This window comes from Pagrus major, chromosome 24 (assembly GCF_040436345.1).
Source record: "Pagrus major chromosome 24, Pma_NU_1.0".
Lineage (NCBI taxonomy): Eukaryota > Metazoa > Chordata > Actinopteri > Spariformes > Sparidae > Pagrus > Pagrus major.
Genome location: NC_133238.1, coordinates 16,057,081 through 16,079,737, shown reverse-complemented (window position 1 = coordinate 16,079,737; position 22,657 = coordinate 16,057,081). Strand labels below are relative to the sequence as shown.

At 45.3% G+C, this 22,657-nt stretch overlaps 1 protein-coding gene across 1 annotated transcript; it reads right to left on the bottom strand.

The window, feature by feature from the left end:
- Positions 1-236: 236 nt before the first annotated feature.
- Positions 237-21,839, bottom strand: LOC141020410 (NLR family CARD domain-containing protein 3-like). The gene is made up of 7 exons (XM_073495465.1): positions 21,622-21,839; positions 20,483-20,551; positions 17,336-19,112; positions 17,073-17,246; positions 10,633-10,806; positions 1,151-1,197; positions 237-1,024 (listed from the first exon to the last, which is right to left on the bottom strand). Exons 1-7 carry the CDS (start codon positions 21,734-21,736, stop codon positions 444-446), a joined length of 2,937 nt encoding a protein of 978 aa, XP_073351566.1. The 5' UTR covers positions 21,737-21,839; the 3' UTR covers positions 237-443.
- Between the last annotated feature and the right edge of the window lie 818 nt (positions 21,840-22,657).

Genomic DNA, 22,657 nt, shown 5'->3' with positions numbered 1-22,657 from the left:
TCCAGCCCCTTCTGAGCCTCAGCTCTGACTTTTATGAACGGAGGCCGTAACACTCACACAGAAACATTATGAAAGCAGCTAATTCAACATCCTGCTGCACGACTGCTGACTCAGACCAGAAGGAGACGCACGTTGCGCCTGTTTTAAAGTCTTTACAGCGGCTGCCTGTTAAAGTCCTTCTGTGAGTCACCAGCTTCATGCTGACGACTGTCAAATACAACAAGTGCAGAACAAAGTGAAGTGATGTCTCAGTTTTAATGTGCAGAACAGAATCATTGATGACGAGGAAACCATCAATCTTTACAATCAGTTTGAATCATTTTGTACAAAGTTCACTGATGAATTTATTACAAGAAGCTGAAAGATTGATGTGACTGTGATCCTGTACAGACTCAACTGTTCAGCACTGACAATGTTTCTGTGACAGGAGGAGACTCTGCAGACTAAACACCACACAGACACACTGAGGAACCAGAACTGAGCCACAAGAGCCCAAATCCAGGATAAAGAGGTTCAGTGAATGTGGTGCTGAAGGTGTGGAGGTGGATCAGTGAGTCAGAGGAGACTCTGTAGAAGGACAGAGTGCCAGCAGGACAGTCCACATACACTGCTACTCTGTTAGAGACAGAGGAGGAGGAGGAGGAGGAGGAGGAGGAGGAGGAGGAGGAGGAGGAGGAGGAGGAGGAGATGAGTGTTCTACTGTCATTGTGCCAGACAGAGTAACGACCATCATCAAAGCAGTCCAGACTCCAGGAGTGATCATTCTGTCCAAACAAACAGTCTCTGTCTCCTCTCCTTCTGATTCTTCTGTAACTCACTGACATATTAACTCCTCCGCTCCACTCGACCTCCCAGTAACAGCGACCAGTCAGACCAGTTCTACACAGCAGCTGAGGAGACTCAAACCTCTCTGGATGATCAGGATATGACTGATCCTCTCTCACACGTGTCATCTTCCTGTTGTTGTCAGACAGTTTGATCTCTCTGTTGACTGTGTTTGTGTCGACTGTGAGCTCACAGGAATCTGATGGAGAGAAAAAGACACAACACAGCTGCAGTTATTAATGTATCATCAGTGTGGTGATGACATCACAGATGTGACTGAGTGATGTCACAGTGTGAAGCTGAATCAAAGTAAAAACACACTCACACTTCCTCAGACCTGGTGTCAACCATCGGACTCCAGCAGGCTCCACCCTGAAAGGAGGAGGGGGGTCAGAGCAGCACATCCTCTTTCAGCATGCAAACATGGACATGACATGACTCATACACAGAAACACAACATGTCCATCAGGCTGCTTCTCCCTGTTTCCCTGAACCTCTTCACCTCTGCCACTCTCCTCACACACTGAGAGTGAGCCACAGGATGTTGGTGTGTGTGAAAGAGGACGACAACATGTGAGGACACACACAAACCTCTGTTTGGATTTATGACTTCATCTTTCTGTTATTGGATGTTGCTGCTGTTTCCTGTGGGCTACCTGACGCTTGCTGTCTGATCCAATGTCAGCTTGTGCTTATGTTTGTATATTACAGGACTTTTGGATTTGGATGTCAGAACTTTTGAGGTCAGATTCCTGTTTGAAGCTTCCAGGGCTTTTCTGAATCTCAGCTGCACAGTCTGCTTTTTGTTCTCGCTGTGTTTCTGCTGCTTTGTTTCACTGTGCAAAGAAACAAATACAGTTTATACGTAATAAATCATCAGAAAACGTTGGACGTTGGTTCCCGACCTCTGCCACAAAACCAAGAGACAGAGACTCCCAGACTGTTTCCCTCCAGAAGCTCACAAGTGTCACTGAAGCTGTTTGTGGTAGAAACAGCATCATTTCATGTGTTCATGTTCATGTTCCTATAGTTTGGTGCTGGATTGATATCTGATGGATGTTACAGCAGTAATAGTTACTGTGAGGAGAACTTCATGTCATGTTTGATGCCATTAAAAGCACAACAAATGACAGAACATGTCTCTTAGTGTGAAATCTGCTGTGGTAAACATGATGTGTCCAGATGTGACAGAGGAACATCTGACTATGAAGCCAGGAATCTGTCTTTCTGTCTGTCTGTCTGTGGTCCACATGTCTCCAGAACCGTTCATCCAGTCTACTTTATACTTGGCAGGTTTGTTGATGAGGACTCACAGAAGTGCAGTGTTGACTTTGAATTCAATGTTAGAAGTTTTTAGGGCCGCGACAACTGACCCATTCCACCTTCCACCTGTGCTCTCAGGTTTGTGATGGATCAGTGTCGCCCCCTGCTGGGTAATTAGCTGAAGTACGCTCAGAGACACTGGAGTACATAAGAGGAGTTTTTACAATATTTCATGTCATAGTAAGAGATCGTCTGAAGTCAAGTCTTTATTTCTGCACAATAGAAACTTGAGCATATCTGTTCTGTTCAAATATATATTACATGTCCTTTTTATTCTCAGTGCATGGCTCAGGCTGCATTCACAATGTCCAGTTATTGTTTTATTTCATTTTCTAAATTCAAAAATGTCTTTATTGGCACCATGTAACACAAACATGTGGCCAAAGCAAGCGCACAAACATTGAGAAGATAAAGAAGAAGAACATTCTGGTGTAAAGACAAGTACAGTAGATCAAAACACAACAGAGACAGAACTGTAACCAAAGCTGACAATAACAGCACAACACTAAATAATAAGTGTCGTCACATATAACATGAACAACTCTCAGCTGACTGTCACTCACTGTCCCTCAGTTTGTGGCAGCAGAACATAGACTGCTGCTGGATCACAGCTCTTTGGGTTCTCCCCTAGTAGGACTGTTCATGTTTCTTCATCTACTGGCTCAACAAACCCTTTGTAATCTATTACATGTTGAACATGTGTTTCTCTAATGTGTTGATACTTTTCACATGTTGTGAGGAAGTGCTGCTCTGTTGTTGTTGTGTTTTATTGTACAGTCCTGATCTGTATTTGCCCTTTACATCAGCACATATTACCTCAAACAACAAGGCAGTTACTGAGTTCACTGAGCTTCATGTGAATTGTGCTACTCTGCACACTGATATTATATAATATTGTGTCTCTCACTTCACAAAGAAACAAGTCAACATGGCGACTACGTTGTGAGGAAGGATGCCCCATGACACCACAGCCAGCAGCTGCTCTGACTGATGCTATCCTCAGTATGCTGCTAACACACATGAGGCCACTATCAATGGTGGAGGATGAAGGAGTGCTATGTGCACTTTAGAAAACAAACTGTATTTTACTTTTGCATTCTTCATGTAACAAACATTTTAGAGGTGTGAATCTTCACCGGCCTCACGATTCGATTACGATTCAGCTGTCGACGATTCTCGATGCATCTCAGTGTTCGTCATCCTCGATGATCTGTATCACTGCACACGGCTACTTTTCATCATTTAAATCCCCCTTTTATTCTGAAAGTCCTTCCAATAATCAGACTACAGCAGGCTACAAAATAAAAGCTGCATCTTTTCACTAATCAAACAAAACATGGTCCATCTGCAGCATCTTTCACGTGTGTCTACAATAATATAGTTTTCACATGGCAGCTTTAAGATGAAACATTTACTGACTCTGCTGCACACACCTCTCTCAGAGTTGGACAGCAGAGTTGACAGCACCTCCTCAGATCTCGGCTGATCAGCTGGGCTGCTGTACAGTGATTATTTATGGCTGCAGACGTTAGCTTCAGCTGAAAATGGCCGACGTGATTAGTGATTGTTGTGAGGCAGAAGTCTCGTCCAGTTCCTGCTTCACAGCAAGTTCATAAAATCTGACGTGTCCCGAGATGTCAGTTTAAAAAACACTCTTTTTAATCCCTCTCAGATGATCTCTGCCTCCCTCCAACATCCCTCCTACATCAGTAACGTTAGTCAGAAGTCCTCCCACAGTTCAAAACATGGGAGCAACGTCACAACGTAACTTTATTGTCCAGCTGAGGCCGAACAATCAACAATCAACATGAGCTGCAGACTCTGGATTCTGCTCTGTCTCTGCATCGTGATGCATCTTATAATGGAGACATTTCCACACCTCTAATACATTTATGTTGCTTTTACACTTTGAAGTTGTTTGAAAGTGAACTGAACAAGACTAAAGAGGAAAATGTGACAGCAATGTTTTATTTTTTAATAAAATGCTGGAAATATAAAATAAATCAGCTTTTGTCTTTTCATGTGATTAATGGGTTATGAAAATAGTTGTTAGTTGCAGCCCTATAATTAGTGACATCAAACACTACTCTGTGTTGTGTTGGTAGGAGTGAGTCTCTCCGGTATGTGACAGAGCTACGAGCACGTTGCTGCAGTCACAGTAAAGTGCACGCTGTTATTACTGTAGTCGGCCATAAAGTGTGTGGATGGACTCAGTTAGTAACTGAAACCATGTGTGTTGTTTGCTGCCACACAAGAGAAATTAAAAGTCCATTCATGCAACGTTGTCACGCCATCTTCCTGCGTTTAACACTTCCTATAAATCCTCCACAATAAAGGTCCTGCATTACATAGTTATTTGAAAGCTTTTATTGTGAAGCATCAAAATCAGGAAACATTGGATTTCCACCAGCAGAACCTGAACACGACTCCAGAACAGCTGAAAGTGAAGCTGAGTCAGCAGCTACGAGCCAGGCTGAAGTACATTACAACAGCATTAAACCAGAGGTCCACCAGCTACTGTAGAGAGCTGCAGCTCTGCACAGGTCACATATCATGTTAATCAATGGAGCAGATGATTGATCACTGAATGTTTTCTTTTCTTTTGTCATTTGATTTTGCTGACGGTGCAAAACACTGAAGCTTTCCTGCCCCTGCAGGCTGTTATAATGAGAACTACCCAAAACAGCCCAAACTCAGCTGGAGCAGCAGTTTCCTCATGACAGGAGCCAAGACGGCACCACTGACCCATCTTAAATTAACCTATGCACTGCTGCTGTTCTGGTGATGTGACGGGAATGTTCCACCTTGTGTCATCTAACGTTGTTATTGGACTGTTTTATATCTTCTGTTCACTTTAAACTGATGCCACAGACAGTTGTTACAGTCTGTAAATGGTTTCACACTGAGGCACAGATACACTTGTCAGTGATGATCTAGAATGCAGTTACTCCAGTGTTGATAAAGATCCATGTCAGAACCATTTTAAGTTCAAAGTCAAGCACTTTGGCAGAAACACTGATTCTCCAGTTCAGGGAAAGAGTTTCTATGACATTCAGTGATTAAATTAATTTATGTGTCACAGAAATCTTTTGAATTTGAGGTTCAGTATTTTCTGATCACACATCTGACACAGAGGGTCTATTGTTATTATTAATATCATAACACAGCAGTGACGTGGTGGAAATTAGATTTAATGTTAATGTTTTGATAACCCTCTGCAATCTGTGTGGAGTGTGAACAGGGCTGGACTGGCCATCTGGCATACCGGGCAATGCCCGGTGGGCCGATGCACATATTTGGGCCGGCCCAGTACTGTCATAATTAAAAAAAAAAAAAAAAAAAAGGATATAGTTTTTTATCGACCGCAACGGTATCTGAGACACTAAACGTGGCCCATTGGTTGATTTTCTTGAAGGACATTGGGCTAGTCCAATGAAATCTCTCAGCTCTCGTTGGCCCGCCCCTCCCCTCCCTCTTGATCATTTGTCCTGACTGGAGGTGGAGGGAGTGTGGTGGATGTCGAGATGGACGGAAAAAAACAAAAACGAAAGAGGGGAGCAGAAAAGCTAAGGGAAAAAAAAAAAAAAATACTGAAAGAGGACGCAGCAAAATGTGCGAAAATTACAAACATGTTTGCTACCACAAGCTCGGCGGTTGTCGTCGGGTCGGCCCGGTCGGGTCCAGCAGTCCCAGACCCGGCGCCGGGGGCGAGCGCACAGGTGGTTGACGGAGAGGTAGCGGAGGAGGAGAAGGAGGGAGAGGAGGAGGATGATGATGACGAGAGAGACGTGACCCAGCAGCACCAGGGACAGATTGAGGTCAGAGAGGCCACTGAAATGTTAGGAGAATCAACGTGGCATCAACAATGAAAATGTTATTGGATGTGTACACTAAACAGTATCTGGGGAATTTGTAGGCTTATATGCAAATGGTCAACCTAGGAAATTATATACATATATAATAATATATAATATATTAATTTTATTAAGTCAGTCTTAAAACATACGTGTGTGTGTGTGTGTTTGTGTGTGTGTGTGTGTGTGTGTGTGTGTGTGTGTTTAGGTGTGTGTGTGTGTGTGAGAGTGTGTGTGTGTGTGTGTGTGTGTGTGTGTGTGTGTGTGTGTGTGTGTGTGTGTGTGTGTGTTTATGTATACTGCCTTTATAGCCTTTGTTGTCAAATAATGCTTTGAGTAGATTTGGTGTCCAACTTACAGTGTTATTTATTTTAGCTTGCCATAAAGTTATAGTTTGCAGGTGTTGCAGGTTACAATTAGGCCTATTATTATCACATAATATTAGTGAAACATTTCTTTGCTGAAATGGATGATTAATCATTGGTAAACAGAGAAGAAACACTAGTGACACATCTCTGCCTCTCTCTCTTTCTCTGTGTTTAGTCAAGCCATGCTGTTGAAATGGGAGTGGAGGAGACAGTTGTAGACTATTTTAGTCGCCCTTCTTCCACACAGAGGGATGATTTTTTTAAGTTTCATCCTCAACAGGAGTCCACAAACCCTGTCGTCCAGAGGCTCTTTGTTAGAACAGACGGCATGGCATGGAAATGGCTGACTTATTGTGATCAACGTCATGCTTTATTTTGTTTTGTTTGCCTTGCTTTTAGCAAGCCCAATGATCCAAGTGTTTTCATTAGAGGCATGACAGACTGGAGGCATGTGCACCAAAGAGTAGAGGAGCATGAGAGAGGCATGACACATAGACAGTGTGCTGAGGCATATTTTTTAAACTGCTCCAGAGCAAGCATTGGTCACCTTCTTGAGGGAAGACAACTGACAGGACACCGTGAGCAGGTTAAGAAGAGACGTCAGGTGTTGGAACGTGTAGTGGAGGTTGTCAAAGTCATAGGAAAGAGAGGCTTGAGCTACAGGCACGAGCACAATGAAGCTGCGTACACCTTGGACGTCGACAGTCTCGACCATGGCAATTTCTTAGAGCTAATTATATTGTTGGGGAAATATGATGTGTGCTTAAAAGAGCACCTCAGCAGTGTAATTGAAAAAAGCAAGCAGAGCCATGCTTCAGGCACACAAGGCAGAGGTTCGCTGGTAACTCTCCTGTCAAAGACAACTGTAAATGCTGTAATTGATGCTATCAAGCATTTAATTAAAGAGAACATCTCTGCAGAAATTAAGAAAGCAGGATTTTTCCGTGCAACTTGACACAACCCAAGACATTACTGGAAAAGACCAGTGTTCAGTAATTCTGAGGTACGTCACTGATGCAGTACATGAAAGGCTGGTTGCAGTCGTACCATGCAGCACAACTACCGGACAGTCGTTTGTGACTCTGTTAACTGAAGTCCTTGAGCATCTGAAATTGGACATAGGCCAGTGCATCAGCAACTCCACAGATGGAGCCTCTAATATGCAGGGTCAGTACAGAGGTTTCTCTGCATTAATGGCATCCAAAAACCCCACCCATCAGCATGTGTGGTGCTATGCACATGTCCTGAACCTTGTGTTGTCTGATACCACCCATTGTGTCATTGAAAGTGGATCACTTTTTGGCCTGCTGAACGACATTGCTGTTTTCATCAGGGAATCATACACAAGAGTGAATGTGTGGGAGACCGAGAGCCAGGGCAAGAGGCACAAACGCATTTCACCGATTGGAGAGACGAGATGGTGGGCCAAACATGATGCCTTGAGGAAGGTTTTCGGAAACTATGGCAGACCTGATGACGGCCTTTTTGTTGAAGTGGTGTCCACACTCTCTGCCATAATGAATCTGAAGACACTTGCATCAAATGCACGAAACAAAGCCAGAGGATACCGAGACGGTTTACTCCGATATGAAACTGTGCTAACAGCTCAGTTATTCCTCCGCATTTTTGAGCTCACCTCACCGCTATCAAAATACCTACAGACCGAAGGATTGGACATCCTCTCAGCACACAGAATGGTGACCACAACACAAGATTCACTGAAAAAGATAACAAGAGATTTCTCTGCTGTCAAAGATGCAGCCGACTGTTTTGTCCATTGGGCAAATGAAAAGTTAGAGGAGCAGGAAGAACTAGATTTGGAAGTGGAGGCTGCTCTGCCTCAGAAAAGGGTGAGGAAGAAGAAAGTCTCGCCAGGAGAGATGGCCCAGGATGAAAGCCTCAGTGATTCAGAAAAAGCCTATGAGGTCAATGTTCACCACCAGATTCTTGATACAGCTGCCGAGGCCCTTCACAAAAGATTCCTCACCCATGGCACGCTGTACTCAGATTTATCCCTCCTACATCCTAAAAACTTCCACCTCATCCACACCAGTGCTCTCCCCGAATCTGCACTTGTGGAACTCAGCAAATGCCTAGTTGTGTATGACAGCAGGGCAACTGTTGCCAATCTACAAATTGAACTGAAAAACTTGGCACAGCAATGGGACAGGCTGGTACAATCACCCTTGGATGACTACTCAACTAGAGCAGTTGAAGAGGTCAGATCAGATGATCAAGAAGAGGTGGACATAACAAGCAAAACCTGTGTGTCTTGCAAAGCATGCCCCGTGTGCTGCTACAAAATCCTTCTCAGATTTAACATGCTGACTCACGCATACCCCCTACTTGGGTTGGCATACAAGTTTTTGCTGACCCTGTCAATAACTCAGGTAGCCTGTGAGCGGTCATTTTCAACCCTCCGCTACATCAAAAACAGACTGAGGAGTTGCCTGTCTGCCAGCAAACTGGAAGCCTTCATGTTGATGGCCACAGAAAAGGATGTCCTTGTGTCCCTTGATACTGACACAGTCATTGACAGAGTTGCAGACAACAGTGAATTACTGAGGAGACTGCTTTTGTACGGTGAGATTTATGTTAAATAAATACATTTGTGTTAAATTTGTGGATTTAATTACACTTTTTGTCAGAGTAATCTGTTTATTGCTTTGCTCTCTGTTCGCTCCTCTCCTCCTCTCTCAGAGTGCCCTTGCTGCTTTCAGTTGCTCCAGTTCATAATCTTCCAATTTCATTGCCTTGTATTCGTTCTTGAGGATTATCGGAGGGCCATTCAACATTTTCTTAACCAGTATGTATATCAGACTGTTGTCTAACTATTTCTTTATTTTAGTCATCAGTCCTGTTATAATGCAATTGGTGTGTATGACTCACTTTTTTGTCTGTCCAACTCTTTCTCTTTGAGGCTGCCCTGTCTCCCTGAGATGTTCCAGGGATGTGTCTTTCATTGGTGTGGACTTCACAGGCATTCATCACATTTGTAAGTTTACTATACTGTATAATGTTGTTATGTTATTGTGTTCTTGCTGACATGCACTGGGATGGTCATAAAGCCTATTAGTTTTACAGAGTGACTGTAATAAATGCAAGGATCAATTATTGCATTATTTTAAAGACACCAATACTGTCAATGTATTTCTTTTGAAACAGTCTCATTCTCACTGTTATCTTGACCCACCTGGCCTCTCTTTTTCTCCCAAAAGGGCATATTGGAGTGAAGATAATCCTTTCCCTGATGTGGAGTTCCCATTTGTTTTTGTTTTTTCATTGTGAGTTTACTTACAGTAATATCTTTTTTTTAATTCTAGAAGAGACAGTATCAGATCAATCTAGCATATCTGACCTCACCTCTGCTTTCTGTCTCTCTCAGCACCAAGGTCCATGGAGCCTTTTGTCTCTCAGCATATGTAAGTTAAAATAAGATATTATTTCTTTGTTCAGCTAAAGATTATAATACCAACTGATCCCTGCTCTCTTTCTTTCCTATGTCTGCCTGTCTCTGCATTTCCCTCTCTCTCTTTCTTACTGTAGGCCTAATTGTCTTGTGTAAATTGTATGTTTAATTAAACACTGAAAAGACATCTCTAGCAGTGTTTCTTTGACAACCACTTTGACTTCAAGATGGGAATTGTGGCACTGTGGCCATCTCCCCCAAGAAAAAGGTCTCTGTGAGTAGTGAAAGAGCGTATCAATTTTTTTTAACATGGTTACTCTCTTCCATGTAGGCTACTGCACTTTATTTTCATTTTTGAAACTTCACAATGTGCACATACATCCTCTGGTATGGCGTGTGCTTACATATGTAAGCACACGCCAGCACACGCCATCCATATATCATGTAAATAACCATGGTGGGCCGCCAGGGACCAAAATGCCCGGGCCATTTTTTGGTCCCAGTCCAGCCCTGAGTGTGAAGTAGTTTGGATGACGGTTCATCAAGCAGCAAAACCAGAGGCCAACAAATCAAACAGGCACATTTTGAACAGGCACTAAACTAGTCTGAAAAAAGAGGTGTAACTTTAGTGTTTGTGCCGAGACTCTCCTGGTCGCTGATCTTCATCTCTTCTTCTCATCTTCCTCTCTTCACTTGTAACTCTTGGCTTCGTGCCATGCTGCCTTTTCTCCTGAACTGAACTGAACAACTGGAGGTGGAGTAAACGAAGCAGACCTCCCGACACTGAACCATCTACAGTCGAGATACAGAGTCTCACACTGACTGTCTGTGGCTGCAGCAGGACTCTTCATACCTGAGAGTGTCCAGTCTCCAGCCTGGATCCTCCAGTCGAGCAGACAGCAGCTTCACTCCTGAGTCTCCTGGATGATTGTAGCTCAGGTCCAGCTCTCTCAGATGGGAGGGGTTGGAGTCCAGAGCTGAGGCCAGAGAAGTACAGCCTTCCTCTGTGATCAGACAGCCTGACAGCCTGCAGACACACAAAACAACGCACATCACAGATCAGCTGAGGGTCCTGATGATTCAGTGCACATCTGTGTTTAAGGGTTTAACGTTTATTATATTCATCATCTTAGTTTTCACTAATTTACTAATCAGCACTAAACACAGAGTATAACTGAAGCTGATGGAAATGTCATTAGTTTTGCAAATATTTGGTCATGAACCAACATATTGTACAGATTAAAATGATGACCTGATGATGGAGGATCACCAAAGTAATTACAGTTCATCCTGAGGGGAGCACGAATGTCTGAACCAAACCTCATGGCAATCCATCCAATGGTTGTTGAGATATGTAAGTCGGGACCAAAGTGTAGAATAGACTGACAGACCCACATTTTATATATATATACAGTACATTTTCTCTCTCTCTCTCTCATATATCTATATATATATATATATATATATATATATATATATATATATATATATATCTATATATATATATATATATATATATATATATAGATATATATATATATATATATATATATATATATATATATATGTAAATAGATTAGTGGTGTCATTGGTTTTGTTTTGTTACTTTGATGAGTGAAGGATCTGTTAAGTTGTCCGACTGTGAACACTATCAGAACATCACACTCCTGTCCACGCAGGTCGTCTCACCTGTGTTTTGGCTGTTTTACCAACTCTGTTGGAGGATCAGAGGTGGAATGAAACTGTCCCCCCATTCCACCTTTGTAACTTTCACACCTACAGGAAGCTAAAGCACGCTCACCTCCCTCACCACCTGCTGACCAACTTCTATCGGTCAGCGATAGAAAGCCTCCTGACCTACTGCTGCACGGAGTGGTTCTCCAGCTGCACAACACAGGACAGGAAGGACCTGCAGTGGGTGGTGAGGGCAGCAGAGCGTGTCATCAGGACGACACTACCCCCTCTCACAGACATTTACACTGGCCGACTCCAAAAGAAGGCCACCTGTATTGATAAGGACCCCACTCATCCCGGACATTACCTGTTCTCCCCCCCTGCCCTCTGGGAAGAGATATAGATCCATCAGATCTAGAACAAACAGACTGAAGAACAGTTTCTTCCCACAGGCAGTGAAATGCACAACCCTCCCTTCACCCCTCACTCTCTAAAGACTTCACACCAGTGCAATAACCCTCCACTACCACCCCTCACACACATACTCACTTGTGTACATATTACCTACATACTTGTGTGAATCTTGTGTCTATTTATCTTGTTGTATATATTTTACTATTTTTATCTATTTTGTTGTACTTGTTTATATCCATCCATCCATCCATTATCTGCCGCTTATCCGGGGCCGGGTCGCGGGGGCAGCTGCCTGAGCAGGGATACCCAGACTTCCCTCTCCCCGGACACTTCCTCCAGCTCCTCCGGGAGGATCCCAAGGCGTTCCCAGGTCAGCCGGGTGACATAGTCACTCCAGCGTGTCCTGGGTCTTCCTCGGGGTCTCTTCCTCCCGGTGGGGCATGCCTGGAACACCTCCCGAGGGAGGCGTCCAGGGGGCATCCGATACAGATGCCCGAGCCACCTCAGCTGACTCCTCTCGATGTGGAGGAGCAGCGGTTCTACTCCGAGCTCCTCCCGCGTGACAGAGCTCCTCACCCTATCTCTAAGGGAGCGCCCTGCCACCCTGCGGAGGAAACTCATTTCGGCCGCTTGTATCCGGGATCTTATTCTTTCGGTCATGACCCAAAGTTCATGACCATAGGTGAGGGTAGGAACGTAGACTGACCGGTAAATCGAGAGCTTCGCCTTTCGGCACAGCTCTCTCTTCACCACGACAGACCGATACAACGACCGCATTACTGCGGCCGCCGCACCGATCCGCCTGTCAATCTCACGCTCCATCCTTCCCTCACTCGTGAACAAGACCCCGAGATACTTAAACTCCTCCACTTGAGGCAGGAACTCTCCCCCAACCTGGAGGGAACAAGCCACCTTTTTCCGGTCGAGAACCATGGCCTCAGACTTGGAGGTGCTGATTCTCATCCCAACTGCTTCACACTCGGCTGCAAACCGCCCCAGAACATGCTGGAGGTCCCGGCTCGAAGGAGCCAACAAGACAACATCATCTGCGAAAAGCAGGGATGAAATCCGGTGGCTCCCGAACCAGATCCCCTCCGGCCCATGACTGCGCCTAGAAATTCTGTCCATAAAAATAATGAACAGAACCGGTGACAAAGGGCAGCCCTGCCGGAGTCCAACATGCACTGGAAACAGGTCTGACTTACTGCCGGCAATGCGAACCAAGCTCCTGCTCCGGTCGTACAGGGACCGTACAGCCCTTAGTAGAGGGCCCTCGACCCCGTACTCCCGAAGCACCCCCCACAGAATGCCACGAGGGACACGGTCGAATGCCTTCTCCAAGTCCACAAAACACATGTGGACTGGTTGGGCAAACTCCCATGAACCCTCCAGCACCCTGCTGAGGGTATAGAGCTGGTCCAGTGTTCCACGGCCAGGACGAAAACCGCATTGTTCCTCCTGAATCCGAGGTTCGACTATCGGCCGAATTCTCCTCTCCAGTACCCTGGAATAGACTTTACCAGGGAGGCTGAGGAGTGTGATCCCCCGGTAGTTGGAACACACCCTCCGGTCCCCCTTTTTGAATAGAGGGACCACCACCCCGGTCTGCCAGTCCAGAGGCACTGTCCCCGACTGCCACGCGATGTTGCAGAGACGTGTCAGCCAAGACAGCCCCACAACATCCAAAGACTTGAGGTACTCAGGGCGGATCTCATCCACCCCCGGTGCTTTGCCACCGGGCAGCTTCCGGACTACCTCGGTGACTTCAGCTTGGGTGATGAATGGATCAACCTCCGAGTCCCCAGCCTCTGCTTCCTCTATGGAAGACGTGTCAGTGGGATTGAGGAGATCCTCGAAGTACTCCTTCCACCGCCCGACGATATCCCCAGTCGAGGTCAACAGCTCCCCGCCTCCACCGTAAACAGTGTTGGCGGGGTGCTGCTTCCCCTTCCTAAGGCGCCGGATGGTTTGCCAGAATTTCCTCGAGGCCGACCGGTAGTCCTTCTCCATGGCCTCCCCGAACTTTTCCCAGGCCCGAGTCTTTGCTTCCGCGACCGCCCGTGCTGCAGCATGCTTGGCCTGCCGGTACCCGTCAGCTGCCTCAGGAGTCCCCCGAGCCAGCCAGGCTCGATAGGACTCCTTCTTCAGCTTGACAGCATCCCTTACTGTCGGTGTCCACCACCGAGTTCGGGGATTGCCGCCACGACAGGCACCGGAGACCTTACGGCCACAGCTCCGAACAGCCACGTCAACAATGGAGGCAGAGAACAAGGCCCATTCGGACTCAATGTCCCCAGCCTCCCTCGGGATCTGGTCAAAGCTCTCCCGGAGGTGGGAGTTGTAGACCTCCCCGACAGAGGGTTCCACCAGACGTTCCCAGCAGACCCTCACAGTACGTTTGGGTCTGCCAAGTCTGTCCAGCTTCCTCCCCTGCCAGCGAAACCAACTCACCACCAGGTGGTGATCAGTTGACAGCTCAGCCCCTCTCTTCACCCGAGTGTCCAAGACATACGGCCGGAGGTCAGATGACACGACCACAAAGTCGATCATCGACCTCCGGCCTAGGGTGTCCCGGTGCCATGTGCACTGATGAACACCCTTATGCTTGAACATGGTGTTCGTTATGGACAAACTGTGACTGGCACAGAAGTCCAACAACAGAACACCACTCGGGTTCAGATCAGGGAGGCCGTTCCTCCCAATCACTCCCCTCCAGGCAACACTGTCGCTGCCTACGTGAGCGTTGAAGTCCCCCAGCAGAACGATGGAGTCCCCAGTTGAAGCACTCTCCAGTACCCCTCCCAGGGACCCCAAGAAGGCCGGGTACTCTGCACTGCCGTTTGGCCCATAGGCCGAAACAACAGTGAGAGACCTATCCCCGACCCGGAGGCGCAGGGAAACGACCCTCTCGTTCACCGGGGAAAACTCCAACACATGGCGGCTGAGCTGGGGAGCTATGAGCAAGCCCACACCAGCTCGCCGCCTCTCACCGCGGGCAACTCCAGAGTAGAAGAGAGTCCAGCCTCTCTCAAGGAGTTGGGTTCCAGAGCCCAGACTGTGCGTGGAGGAGAGCCCGACTATCTCTAGCCGGTAGCGCTCAACCTCCCGCACCAGTTCAGGCTCTTTCCCCCTCAGCGAGGTGACATTCCATGTCCCCATGGCTAGAGTCACCGTCCGGGGATTGGGTCGCCGGGGCACCCGCCCAGGACAGCCACCCAAATCACACCGCACCGGCCCCTTCTGAACCCTCCTGCGGGTGGTGGGCCTACTGGAGGGCGGGCCCACGTCGCTCCTTCGGGCTGTGCCCGGCCGGGTCCCGTGGGCAAAGACCCGGCCACCAGGCGCTCGCCTGCGAGCCCCAACCCCGGGCCTGGCTCCAGGGTGGGGCCCCGGTGACGCCATTCCGGGCGACGTACACTTCCTAGATGTCTTCTTAATCATAGGGGGCTGGAACCGCTCTTAGTCTGACCTGTCACCTAGGACCTGTCTGCCTTGGGAGACCCTACCAGGGGCATTAAGCCCCGGACAACATAGCTCCTAGGATCATTCAGGTACGCAAACCCCTCCACCACGGTAAGGTGTCGGTTCAAGGAGGAGTTTATATTTGATATCTATTTGTCAAACTAAGAGCTGCTTCTATGTTTCGTTGTTTTTGAAACAATGACAATAAACATCTATTCTATTCTGCAGCGAGGTGGAATATCGGCACAAGATTCCCGTCTTGAAAAGGCAGTGTGAATGGGGCTTCTGTCTCTCTCTCTCTCTCAACCCAACCAGTTGCGACAGATGGCGGCCCACCACTAAGTCCGGTTCTGCTCGAGCTTTGTGCCTGTTAAAAGGCAGTTTTCTTCTCGCCACTGTGTCAAGTGCTTGTTCATAGGTGAAATGTTGTGTCTCTTTAATAAATTGAATAATATTAAGAGTATGATCAAGACCTACTCCAATTGTAAAGTTACATGAAATAATGAAAAAAATAATTAATCCTGACCTGAGAGATTCAAGGACACAGTGTGAACTCTCCAGTCCAACAGACAGCTGCTTCACTCCTGAATCCTGCAGGTTGTTGTTACTCAGGTCCAGCTCTCTCAGACTAGAGGACTGGGAGCTGAGAACTGAGGACAGAGCTTCACAGCTTCTCTCTGAGAGGTTACAGCCACTTAGTCTGAAGAGAAAAAAAAGAAGACAGATAACATAACTTATGAATAACTTTTCATGTCTTCATATTAGGAGGATTATTTATATAGGACAGCTCACAGAGATGACAGGAAATGGGGATGAGAGAGGGGGGATGACACGCAGCAAAGGACCAGAGGTCGAACTTGAAACCTGGGCCACTGCAGTGAGGACAAAGACTCTGTACATGGGACACATGCTCTACCAACTGAGCTACAGGAGCACCCCAGGGGGTCCCACTTTTTAAAAATTATAACATTGCGACCCAATTCACAATAGGCCTAATAAACTTGAAAAGAGCAGATCTGTGCATAAATTAACATTCCAAAGTATTTATCCACGTCCACTTATATTGTGTTGAATACACCAGCCATTTCAAAGAGATACTTTATTAAATAACTACTGTGTTTAATGCTTGTGCTACCAAAAACATATATATGTGACAAAAACATTATAAATGAGATCAATTAAATGCAGTTTTCAAAGAGAAGGGAGCAGTCAGGTCACTCAGTGTCTTCTGAAGCTATGAGTTGTAATGTCACATAAACTATGCTGGAATGTGGTTCAATGCTTCTTAGTGTCTAAATATTTTGGCACATGATCACTGTAAGTCCTACAAGCAAGTGGGTGTTTTAGCTGTGAATCAGTGAAATGATGAACTCAATCCCCCATGTGGCTCACAGGTGTACTGTAGATAGAGATCTTAAATTAAAGACTATGAATGAAAGTCTGCAAATATATTTGGAAACCCAAATAAAATCCTCTCTGGGAATGACTGGTATATATAATCTCTTGCTCCATTGCTGTTCAGTTCTAAGGATGTTGTCAATGTGGCAATAAATTAAGACTGAATTGAGAATGAACAGACATCCAGGTATCAAAGTCATATGATATCCAACATAAATGAGGTTCTCCCTCCTCATTGTTCATGTTGTGCAGGAGTTGAATTAAGGAAAGAAAACAAGTTTGATAGCAAAGAAATCTACCAGAAATATATAAATGATTTCACAACAAACAGTAACATGATCTGACCTCAAACTTTCCAGATTGCAGTGTGGACTCTCCAGTCCAGCCGACAGCTGCTTCACTCCTGAATCCTGCAGGTCGTTGTTACTCAGGTCCAGCTCTCTCAGACTAGAGGACTGGGAACTGAGAACTGAGGACAGAGCTTCACAGCTTCTCTCTGAGAGGTTACAGCCACTCAGTCTGGATAAAGAGCAGAACAAGAAAATTATTTCTATTTGGGTCAATAACAGCACATTTACTGCATTCTGAAAAAGCTTCTTCACACTTACAGAGCTTTGTTGGAGGCTTTGACCACTGGCAGCAGCCTCAGAAGAGCCTCCTGTGAAGCAGAGTATTTCTTCAGGTCAAACACGTCCAAATCTTTTTCTGATGACAGTAAGATGAAGACCAGAGCTGACCACTGAGCAGGAGACAGTTTATCTGTGGAGAGACTTCCTGATCTCAGGGACTGTTGGATCTTCTCCACTAGAGAACGATCGTTCAGTTCATTCAGGCAGTGGAACAGATTGATGCTTCTCTCTGCAGGCAGAGTCTCTTCAAACTTATTCTTGATGTAACTGACTGTTTCCTGATTGGTCTGTGAGCTACTTCCTGTCTGTGTCTGCAGACCTCGCAGGAGAGTCTGATTGGTCTGCAGTGAAAGACCCAGGAGGAAGCGGAGGAACAAGTCAAGGTGTCCATTTTGACTCTGTAAGGCCTCGTCCACAGCACTCTGGTAGAAACGTGTCTCTGCAGATTGATTGGCTGCTGTTTTTTCCTCTGACATGAGATTGACTCCAGAGTTGATGAATGTCAGATGGACATGAAGAGCAGCCAGAAACTCCTGAACACTCAGATGGACGAAGCAGAACACCTTGTCCTGGTACAGTCCACTCTCCTCTTTAAAGATCTGTGTGAACACTCCTGAGTACACTGAGGCTGCTCTGATATCGATGCCACACTCTGTCAGGTCTGATTCATAGAAGATCAGTTTTCCTTTCTGCAGCTGCTCAAAAGCCAGTTTTCCCAGAAACTCAATCATCTTCTTGCTCTCTGGAGTCCAGTGTGGATCTGTCTCAGCTCCTCCATCATACTTGACCTTCTTCCGTTTGGCCTGAACCACCAGGAAGTGGATGTACATCTGTGTCAGGGTCTTGGGCAGCTCTCCTCCCTCTCTGGTCTTCAACACATTCTCCAGAACTGTAGCAGTGATCCAGCAGAAGACTGGGATGTGGCACATGATGTGGAGGCTTCGTGATGTCTTGATGTGGGAGATGATTCTGCTGGCCTGCTCCTCATCTCTGAATCTCTTCCTGAAGTACTCCTCCTTCTGTGGGTCATTGAACCCTCTGACCTCTGTCACCACGTGAACACACTCAGGAGGGATCTGATTGGCTGCTGCAGGTCGTGTGGTTATCCAGAGGCGAGCAGAGGGAAGCAGTTTCCCCCTGATGAGGTTTGTCAGCAGCACATCCACTGAGGTGGACTCTGTAACATCAGTCAGGATCTCAGTGTTGTGGAAGTCCAGAGGAAGTCGACACTCATCCAGACCGTCAAAGATGAACACAACCTGGAACTCTTCAAACCTGCTGATTTCTTTGGTTTCAGTGAAGAAGTGATGAACAAGCTCCACCAAGCTGAACTTTTTCTCTTTCAGCACATTCAGCTCTCTGAAGGTGAATGGAAATGTGAACTGTATGTCCTGGTTGGCTTTGTCTTCAGCCCAGTCCAGAGTGAACTTCTGTGTTAAGACTGTTTTCCCGATGCCAGCCACTCCCTTTGTCATCACTGTTCTGATTGGTTCATCTCTTCCAGGTGAGGCTTTAAAGATGTCTTCTTGTCTGACTGTTGTTTCTGGTCTGTCTGGTTTCCTGGATGCTGTTTCAATCTGTCTGACCTCATGTTCATCATTGACCTCTGCAGTCCCTCCCTCTGTGATGTAGAGCTCTGTGTAGATCTGATTCAGAAGGGTTGGGTTTCCTGCTTTAGCGATCCCCTCAAACACACACTGGAACTTCTTCTGAAGGTCAGATTTGAGTTTACGCTGACAAACTGCAGAATGACTTCCTGAATGAACACACAACAAAGATCATCAGCGTTGGCAGTTTGTGTTATTATCTGAACAAACTTCTGACAGCTGAGAAGGCTGCTGTCTCTGCTTCTACACATGCATGAAGTGCAGTTGCACGCTACCGGTAAGCTAGCTCTGTCCTTTGGATATGTGTCAGAAAAAATAAAGTGTCAGCTTAGCTGTCTGTCTTCTTTTAATCCTGCCTGTCCTGACTCCAGCGCTGCTTCTTCTCCTCACCTTTTCAAGTCTGCTGCTCATCCACAATCTCTGCCACTACGCCTGGATCGAAGTTGTACTACCCCAAAATCTTTTTGTTTGGCGACTTTAAGTTTGTACATTTGGTTAATCCACAGCTAAACTGTATAGAATCTATGATGTCATCAGTCGTTATAACTTGACTCGTATGTTTGGGATCACAGAGCGGATAAACAAAGAGTTAGGCTGATGTTGAGATATGTTGGAACTCTGAACATCTTTACTCTTCTTACATTATTTGTTCATTCACTTAAAGGAGACACTACAGTTTATTGTATTGAATGTTTTCGGCCTGCAGATCCTTTAAATAACTGTAGCTCAGAGGTTTTTAAAGTCTCAGTCTGTGGGCCTCCCCTCACACAAAGCCTGGACACCCCTGCTCAGTTTGGCTTAATTCCTGGATGTCTATGACATCATCATGTGATTCATTTCAAGAGACATTCAACAATTGAGCAAAAATATCCTGTTATTATTTATGCTGTCTGACATGAATTCAAACATCACCAAATAGACAGCAAAGTGAGAAAACAGTAACCGATTCCCCCAAACGACTGTAACTCTGAACTCTCTTTAACCAAATCACACAGATTTATCATATTCTTTGTGAAGTCCTTTTGATAACTAAGACAATAACTACTGTCATATTTTTCACCTCCATTCACTGAGCCTCTCCTCAAACTGTTCAGAGCCTCCCTGAGAAGATCCACATCTCACTTTGAAGCCTCTGCTGTAGCTGATATGATTGTCTCCTCTAGTCCGGTGATACAGATCCTACAAAATTTATAAAATCCGTCCTTCCTGTTTCTCGTCCCACTGTGTTCTCTACTATTAACTACTCTCTCAGTGCTGGTTCAATAACCGGCTATTCAGAAAAAGGCCAGTGTTCAGACACCTTTAAAGAAAAGTCTTGACCAGCCCTTTCACACAATTATAGACCAGTATCAAAGATAAACTTTTATTCAAAATCTTCAAAAAAAAAAGTGTCACAGACCAAATCCTGAAGTTGGTTGATGAAGTTTTTCTATCTTTGCTTTCACTCAGTTATAATTGAGTCAAACTACACTTGGTCTTTCAGGGCTTCCATACAAACCAGAGAAAACAGCAGCTTTACCTTCAGTCTGAGAGGAGGACGCTCCTCTGTTCTCTGAAGCTCCTCCAGCATCTTTCACATCCACTGACACTGAGAGAGAAAGAGACATTGTGTGATATTATTTCAGTTTAACTTCATACTTGTTTTTTTAAATGTGCCTGTGTTACGTACTGTAGGTTACATAGCTCACATGCTGGGAGTCCTAAAATACAGTAATTATTAATGTTCTAGATGATCGCAGTGATGTATTCTTGCTTGATTTTGTGCCATGAAGCATCTCATACTTGTTTAACTGCTCCTGAACAAACACATTAACATCACAACATCTCATTGGTTATTTGAGGAATTCATAAAATACCACACTAATTATAAGATCTGGTATTCTTCCTCTGGCCATTGAGGTTGGTCGATTTAAAAATATTCCCGAGGAGAATAGAATATGTGAAATGTGTGAGCTAGATGAAGTAGAAAGTGAGTCTCATTTCCTTTTATATTGTACAAAGTATGATGATTTGAGAGAGGTATTATTTCATGAAATCTGTGGACAAAACCCTGAAATATTTTGGTGCTCTGATGAGCAGAAGCTGGAGTGGTTGTTTAATTTCAATGTGTTTAAATATGCTAGCTTCATTTCTCAAGCTTGGAAAAGAGGACAGGTAAATTTGTTTAATTAATTTTTGATGATTTCTCTTGAACCTTGTCTTCCCTTTCTTTTTTCTTTAGATAATGGTTTTGAACCCCTGTTTGTTTTCTTACTTCTTTGATGTGCTGATGATGTGCTCTAGATCCGGTTTGTTTTCTTGGTGTCTTATAAGCCCATGCGGGCTGGGCATACATGTATGCATATCACAATAATAAAAGTAATCATTCAATTCATATAAAACCATCCACATTAGTAAGTGACAGAAGAGTCTTAAACCAAAGAGTCACATAAAGAGAATTAATCAGGGAGCTCCATCATGTCTCTGTCCTCTTAATAAAGAACAATGATTGATAACTTCAACCTTTTCTCATAAAAACAAGTTGTGGCCTTTAATTTTATTCTCTGGTGAATTCAATGAGCTTCCCTACTGAGACTCTGCTCCTTCAAGTATTGTGTCACCAGTTTCCACCGGCTGTCTTTTCTCTGAAAATACAAAAAATATTAAACTGTGACTGACCTTCTGATCCTGAGCTGGTTTCTGGCAGGTTCTGCAGCAGGTCAATCCTGGGTATGTCCTGTAAAACCTGCTTGGTCACCTTCACAGCTCCACGCAGTTTATAGGTTTTCACCATCAGGTCCACTGTTGTCAACCTGTCTGCATTCTCCAGTTTGGACACTTTGATGGATTTGTAGTTGTAGTTTTTCAGGATGTCGGGCTGCTGCAGAAACCATTTGAACTTCTTAAATTCATCTTCTGTTAAATCTTCCAGAGTATTCAAGAGGTCCGCTTTCTTCAGAGTGGCTCCCTGCTAATAAAAGGCAGTATTATCAACCTGAAGGAAAACTGTGACACAAATATATCACAGCAGCAACAGGAGTTCTGATTGGCCGACACAGCAGTAGAGTCTGGCCAGTCAGAGCTCCTGCTGCTGCTCCGTGGGCTGGACTTAATGTAACTCTGAAGTGGTGCTCTGCTTACACGTCCTTCTGTCCCCAGATGTGAACAGCTGACCCTCTGTCCCATGTCCCATCAGCTTCTGTTCCCCCAGCTGTTACTTCTTGAAATGAAGCTGTCGTCTCATGACACCAAACACTGTGCAAGAAAGATGAAAACATGAAAACACAACTTTAAGATCAACACAGATAAAAGTGAATAAAACAAAAGTTCTTAGATGTTAACCAATAAAGCGTCCAATGTTCCACGACACGAGTCAGTTCTGTGCTGAAAAACATCTTCCTCAACGATCCTACAACGACGCTGCATTCTGACTATTTAAGTTGCGTTGGGCCCCAGAAATGATGCAACACGTCTTCCCATCGTGTGAATGCAGGCGTAATTGTTTAAAGCTTTGATGGCAGGTTATGCTTCGTCCTCTCATCTCATCAGGATCCTTCTGGTCACCAGAAGAGGAAAAAGCACCGTGACACTGAGCAGCAAACATTAGTTCATGTTCCAGCCTGCAGCTTCTCTCTCGTCAGTCTATCCTGCTAAGCCGGAAACTGCAGCTCCTGATCCGTCTGTTCTGCACTGCAACTTTATTCTTCCACATTTT